The 6,645-nt window shown below is 43.4% G+C and overlaps 2 protein-coding genes across 2 annotated transcripts in view; both read right to left on the bottom strand.

The window, feature by feature from the left end:
• Positions 1–4,203, bottom strand: part of nfxl1 (nuclear transcription factor, X-box binding-like 1) — a 24,344-nt gene extending 20,141 nt beyond the window's left edge. Inside the window, exons 1-7 of the mRNA XM_013916157.1 lie at positions 4,140–4,203; positions 2,817–2,994; positions 2,539–2,733; positions 2,236–2,345; positions 1,456–1,586; positions 1,018–1,062; positions 164–198 (exon numbers count right to left, since the gene is read on the bottom strand). Coding sequence (XP_013771611.1) covers positions 164–198; positions 1,018–1,062; positions 1,456–1,586; positions 2,236–2,345; positions 2,539–2,733; positions 2,817–2,976 — 676 coding nt within the window. The 5' untranslated portion in view covers positions 2,977–2,994; positions 4,140–4,203. The remainder of the gene's footprint in view (positions 1–163; positions 199–1,017; positions 1,063–1,455; positions 1,587–2,235; positions 2,346–2,538; positions 2,734–2,816; positions 2,995–4,139) is intronic.
• Positions 4,204–5,431: 1,228 nt separating this feature from the next.
• Positions 5,432–6,442, bottom strand: LOC102194321 (cyclic nucleotide-gated channel rod photoreceptor subunit alpha-like). The gene is made up of 2 exons (XM_005753974.2): positions 6,185–6,442; positions 5,432–6,096 (listed from the first exon to the last, which is right to left on the bottom strand). The coding sequence occupies exons 1-2, from the start codon at positions 6,434–6,436 to the stop codon at positions 5,866–5,868; spliced, it is 483 nt and encodes a 160-aa protein (XP_005754031.1). The 5' UTR covers positions 6,437–6,442; the 3' UTR covers positions 5,432–5,865.
• Positions 6,443–6,645: the final 203 nt, after the last annotated feature.

Raw genomic sequence — 6,645 nt, 5'->3', positions numbered from 1 at the left:
CCTGCTGGAGAGCAGCAGCAGCACAGCCGCATTGTGTGAAGCTGGTCAGCGTTCACATGAGATACAACAAAGTGATGCACATTTGCTCTTTCTCTCCAACCTATGGGGCGATAAACACTGCAGCAGGTGGCAAGTTACAGACACTTCACTCGTCAGAGCTCACGTCCAAATAACCTTCCACAACTGGAGCTCAGACTCCTAGATGGCCCGTTGTTATACTTAACAACACATTACAAAAAGCTCCAAAAGGCACCAACAGCACGAACAACAGCAGCCACCTGTCAGTCAAAGAGGCCACGCCCCCAACAATAACAACTTCCAGCCTTAATATAGTTTAAGTCTGTGTTCATATTCTTGGAGCCTGTTAGGAGTCGGTGGGGCAAGCTCTCACTAATACTTTCAATAAAACAACATTTCACATTTATATTTAACACATTTGAGTCAAAATATCAAATATCTGTACTTTAGCCACATTTGCTTCAGCCTGTGGGGATGAAACATGAACTCAAGCACTCACTCTCCACAGGCTCACATGTTACAATATCACACTTCACAGCCAGGAAAGCTGTTCATACCCTCTTTATAACAGGTGTATAACAGCTGTACAGGGGAAACAACCTGCAGAAGCTTCACAGTGTTTGTGGAGTTCCACAGGGCTCTATTATTGGTCCTCTACTTTTTAAAAAACTCACCTCTTTAAATTGTATTAAGGCTTAAAGTTTGCATTATTATTGGTGTGCCTTCTTTTAATGACACAGGCAGCTATAGCTGTTAAGTAATTGGAGTCCATGATTTGAACCTTTGCACTGTGTTTGTGCTGTTTTAATGCAATTATCTGACCACATTATCGCTTAATGTTTGTTTTTAATGCTACTTGATTATGTTACTGTTAAAGTGAATTTGATGATAATGCAGATGTAGATTTGCAGAGTGGATTTAGCACTGAGCGTGGCCTGTGGCAACTCTAAAGGGCGGGTCGATAAAACTGGGCACACAGGATAAAGAAATCAAACGTACCTGTTGGGGGTGGCACTGGGTGGATACTCTGCACGGCACTTTGGACTGAGGGGAGACAATCAGACACATTAACTGATGATTATTTCCTTACAACCGCCCAAGCTCAAAGTGAGATTTTTTTATTAATTAACAAATGAAACATTAGAAAACACGACTTCATTAAACAGACAAGTTTAGCTAGTAAACAGAAACCACAAAGAGGAAAACCCCAACTATTTCCAACAATCAATTTTAAACACAAATGTAACACAGGACTTTTCTCTGGTTAGACAGCTTTATCAGTGTGATTTTATCAGCTTATCAGTAATTAGTTCCATTTAAAATGATGTAATTGTACTGAAGATTCACCCTCATGCCAAATATTATTTAACCCTCGCCCATGTTTATGGATTTATCACGTTGGGCTATAGTGGTAGTGGAAGGGCTTTTGTTCCTCACCAGGGCCACGGATGCTGCTTCTGACCAAAGTCTTCATCAGTGACTGAGGAGACGAGGAAGACCGAGTCTTTGGCCCACTTCTGGATACAGGGCAGGTGGAAGAGGGAGAAACAGCTGGAGCAGCTCCACACCTGGACGCACACACCAGATATCAGAGTTCAGTCTAAAGTGGTCTCCCTCTCTGGGCCTTTTAATATTTATAAGACTTTAAAACAAACTGTGTAAAGAGCACATCACATTACAACCAGCCAATCACACAACTTCACAGGTTTGTAGAAATACTGGAAAAAGTCACTACAGCTGAGACTCATGGGTAATGTAGTATTATCTACTAGTAGTGGTTGACTAGAGGAGAAGGAAATAAGTGATGAAAGCAAAGAGTCTCCAGGGTCAAAAATAGTTCACTAACTTTTACACAGAGGATGTCTGAGAAATTATCAAAGAAACATCTTGAAGTGACCAAAATGACCCCAGACACCTCTCCAAGATATTTACTTTTTCCAACTACTTACTTAAACCTTTTACATAAATACAATCAAGAAGTAAAAACTAAAGAGAAAAAGACAAGATGGAACAATTCTTTTTAAAAAGCACAAAAACCTGAGAACTGCATGATTACAATGCTTCTGACTTTCTGTGAGATCTGCTTCTATGAATGTGACAAAAGGAGAAAATCTGCCTCAAGCTGTCGTTAAATGTTCTTCAGAAACCAGAGAGGTGACGTCAGATCAGTGAAGCTGAATCAACACAGAGCAGGAGATCAAAGTGTGCGTGTCTCACCGCCTGTGTCCTCTTCACCGAGGCGATGCAGATCAGACAGGTGAGCGCTCCGGACTGAAACAGGTCGCTGACGTACTGACCGGTCCTCTGCAGGCCAGTGGCATCCCCGCCTACACACACACACACACACACACACACACACAGGGAGTGAGCAGGAATACCACAACATCTGCGCAGCTTCATATCAGGCTCACCTTACTGTCTTCAAACATCTGCACACCTGGTAAAAACACTGGTAAAAAAAATCTATTTAACCAGTTGATCTTCACAGTGGTGTTGCCACGGCAATGCCTGGCTGCTCACCTGTCTGGTCGGTGTAGGTGGTGAAGGCGGATGCCAGGATCTTCCCTCTCTTTCCTTCCTTGTGATCTCCATCATCGATGCTGTTGTCGTCTTCATCAGAGGAGGAGGAGGAGCTGAAGTGGCTCTCGACCAATCGCTGAGCAGCAGCCTGGTTGGATTTCCTGATCTCCTCAAACTTGGATTGGACAGCCAAACCTGAGGACCACAGGGAAGAATTAATAAACTCACACCAGCCACACAGCCGACAGGGGGAGTTGGTCCATGGAGCGTTTCATCACCATGCGGAGGTTCAGGCGCAGAGCCCGTCTTCGTCCTGACTCCTCTTCCCGTAGCAGTGCCTGGCCTCTCTCTCTCCTTCTGCAGGGGTCGTGACCTTTCAACCTGAGCCTCCTGACTCCGGCCTCGCCCGCGGCCCTGCTGTCGCCAGGCGGGCTCCATGGCAACTGCCTCTTGCCTCTACAGAGAGCAACATATGTGAGAAATGATTGAAAGAAGGATTCAGTTTATCAGTTTACCCACAATGCACCTGAGATTTTCTCAGTACTACAACTCAGCCTCCACCAGGATTTACTCTGAGGGTGCAAATACTGGATGGCTTCATCAAATCCTCAAAAGTTATTTTTTGGACACAAACAATGAGCTGGGGCTCAGGTGAGAACTTTTCACTGATCTGCCTGACTTTGTATGGATGCAGCAGCATAAGAGTTTCCTCTGTACCATCAAACACACACCAATACTCCAAGTGAATGCATTTTATCAAGGATACATCAACAAGCTTAGAAAACGAGTAGAAAATCCAATGAAAACACTGCAGCAGTAAAAACACAGAAGTTCTGAGAGGTCTCTGGTGTAGACATAGAATGAGAGCATTGATATATGTACAATTTTAAACTATTACAGTACTTTTGGCCTTGCATGCATTTAACCAGTTATCACCTCTCTCAGGAACTTTAGGTGTTCAGCTTTGAGCCCGACGTCTGCAGATGTTGCCACTCATTCATGTTTATCTGTCTCTGCAGCAGCAGCGTGCCTTTGTTAGTGGATTTAATGCTGCAGAGGTGAATTAGCAGATTTTTGGCTGGACCCTGGTTTGCGCATTAGGGCACGTTTCCACGCAGCAGAGGGGTTTTATACGTGATTCAGAGCTGCCTCAGCCTCACCGGAGGCTCTGCGCAGCCTCAGCTTGCCCTCCTCAGGTGCTCACAGCTGCCTGACACCTTTACCTGATACCTGGCTGGGTCTTTAGCGGTCACCTGACTACCCCAGCTGTCCCGCTGAGTCACAGCGACACGAAGCCGGACTGTGTCTCTCTCCGCCCGTGTACCTGACCGCTGCACCTGAGCACGTACACAGCAACACGTTTACACCGCGCGCGCTCACGTTAAAGGCCAAATTCACTTCAAAAGTGCTGCTAGCCGGCTAGCTGCAGCAACCCAACTGCCATTCAAACTCCAAGAAAAACCAGGCGGAAACAAGCGTCACTTCCGGTAAACAACATTCACCAAACTCTAATTATCCACAGAAGCTTCCGGAATGTTAATATTTAACTCCAAAGACAATCAGAAAACCTCATTTAATGAGCAGTTATGAGCTAAACACACCTCAACACTCAGCACAGTGGAGCCAGGTGCCTGATTGTCATGCGTAGTGCAACGCGGTGCATGCCGGTTCTTGTAGTTCTCACAACCAAACGTCGTCTGTTTAGGGATTTATCCAGGAGTAAAACTACATATCCCACAACCTCTCACACACGCACACGTGTACGCAAACGCACACACATACGTGTCACTGCACAGCTTCAACTTTAGTTACTTTTTGCTTTTTGGTTGTTAATTTATTTCGATCATGTAAACAATATAAAAAGCTCATTTAGGGCTAGGGTCTTAGATCAATAATACAAAAATGTGATCAACAAATAAAACTTTATCGATCCCGTGCTCCGCGGTAGTATTAACATTTCCTACAGCACATTTACCTACATTAGTTTCCATCTGAGCTCATCAACATTTCTATGTACTTTTAATCAACAATAATAATAATAATAAGGAGAATGCACTGGAAATGAAACAAGCCATTCTGATTTTCTTATAAAATATCTTTATTTCAGCTTTTTGTTCCAGATTCAACATAATTATCATTCATATTTTTTGCATAGTTTAAAAAGCACAAGTCGCAGCATAAAAAAGGCGATGGATGTAGAGAGCATTATATGCTTTGAATCTGGGGTTTATTCAGGTGTGCAGCAGCTAACCACAGACTGTATATGTAAAGATGGATGCAGCTGCCCAGTATGAAAAATGATGCAAAGCTTAAGTGATAAACCTGCATTCTTTCTAATAGCCAGCAGGGGGCAACTCTGATTGTGTGGCGCCTACTTCCCACTCTGACCTGAGTAAACATGCTCCCAGTGTGTTTATGGGGGGAGCTGATACTTTGAAGTCTTAATGAATAAAAAATATTTATTTAGTAAATGGCAGTACTTATTACAGTCAGAAAGGATTATAGTATGCTGTGGTAGAAAACAGCAAAGTCTTCACAAACCAATATGTATGACCATTTTTGGTATGTACACATTTAATAATGTTGGGTTTTTCCCTGGGACAAACTGGGCTGATCTTCAAGTCATCTGTACCTCACCCCAAATTCACCTTAAAGCTTTAAATCCCTTTCCCATGTGATAGCCACTGCTTTAGTTGAACTGTAAATGACAAAATATTAGGTGCAATTTAAAACCCATGGCTGTTTTTAAATCATCTCTTAAGAAATGTTTTTGTAATTACAAAATTGAACATTGCAGTTCTTTCAAGGGTCACTGGGAGGCCCCGCGTCGCACTTTAGGAGTCACTGCTGCAAAGCAAAAGCTTGAACTATGAACAACCTCTGTAACATCCAGAAAAGTTACTGCTCATTATTTATATACATTACAGTTACAATGTTTTACAACTTAAACATGGAAACAGTTCTACATGGTGTCACATTAGGTTCTTTTGAGGCCTAGTTGTCCTTCTTGTGCTCTCTGAGTGTAATCTGGAGTCAGCTCCACTTCCAGTTGTAAGTGCTGACATCACAAATCCAGCAGGTGGTCGATACTTTACGAAGAGAAGTTTATCTCTAGAAGATGTCATGTGAAGTGATGTTACATAAATCTGAATGCAAGAAACAGATTTTGTCCTCTTTTTTCCAATTTGTCTTCAAAACTTTAACAGAAACTCCTCCAACTTTCCACCTGAGGTTCAAACACCTTGATCTCCACCCATCGAGCTGACTCAAGCTCTAAAATCGAACACTCCAGTCCTCTTCTTTGTTGTCTTCTCCTTACTTCTCCTCTTATTTGGTTGCCTCTGTCTCAGGTGTTGGGGGTGGAGCTTCACCTGACGGATCAGCTTGTGGGGGCACCAACTTCTTCTCCAGCCGGGTGACTCTGTGTTTGAGCTTGCTGTGAGTGGCTTCGTGCTCGGCCAGCAGCCGGGCGTAACGGGTCTGCAGGGAGTCCAGGGTGCTCGTCATCCGGTCCACCTTCTCCTCGATCTCTTTGGGGTCTGGGCCCTGCGCTGCCACCTGGAGGACAGAGTTAGTTTTAATAAAGTTTTTATTTCTGTAGACTAGATGTTTGCTAATGTTTCCAAACGAGATAATGTGACTGTACCTCGAGGTCCAGCAGCCCATCCTTCATTAGAATCTGCCTTCCTTTCTCCTCGAGCAGAGCTTTAGCATCAGGATATTCTGTCAGGGCTTCCATCAGGTCGTCTTTGGAAAGACAGAACAGGTCGGAGTAACCGATGCTTCTGATATTAGCTGTCCTCCTGTTTCCTGCCTTACTGCCTGTTGGAGAAGACGCGAGGCTGATTAGGTAACAGAAGCAGTCAGAAGGAAACAGCGCCCAATCCATCGATAACATTATATGGCATTTTCATTTTTTCCAGTTTTCTGCAGAAACAAACGTACTTTTATTAAATATTAAACCAGCTTTGGCTCAATAGCAAAATCCATTCTAAAGTTTTGTACATATTTGGGAAAATCTTTTTAAACAGTTCGTCCAAAGGTTTTGGTTTTCTAGCATTAGCACATTATCATTCTAGCATTAGCACATTATCATTCTAGCATTAG

This window comes from Pundamilia nyererei, unplaced genomic scaffold (genome assembly GCF_000239375.1).
Source record: "Pundamilia nyererei isolate P.nyererei 1_Seehausen unplaced genomic scaffold, PunNye1.0 scaffold00489, whole genome shotgun sequence".
NCBI lineage: Eukaryota > Metazoa > Chordata > Actinopteri > Cichliformes > Cichlidae > Pundamilia > Pundamilia nyererei.
Note: the sequence above shows the minus strand (reverse complement) of the source record. Positions and strands in the feature narration are given on the sequence as shown.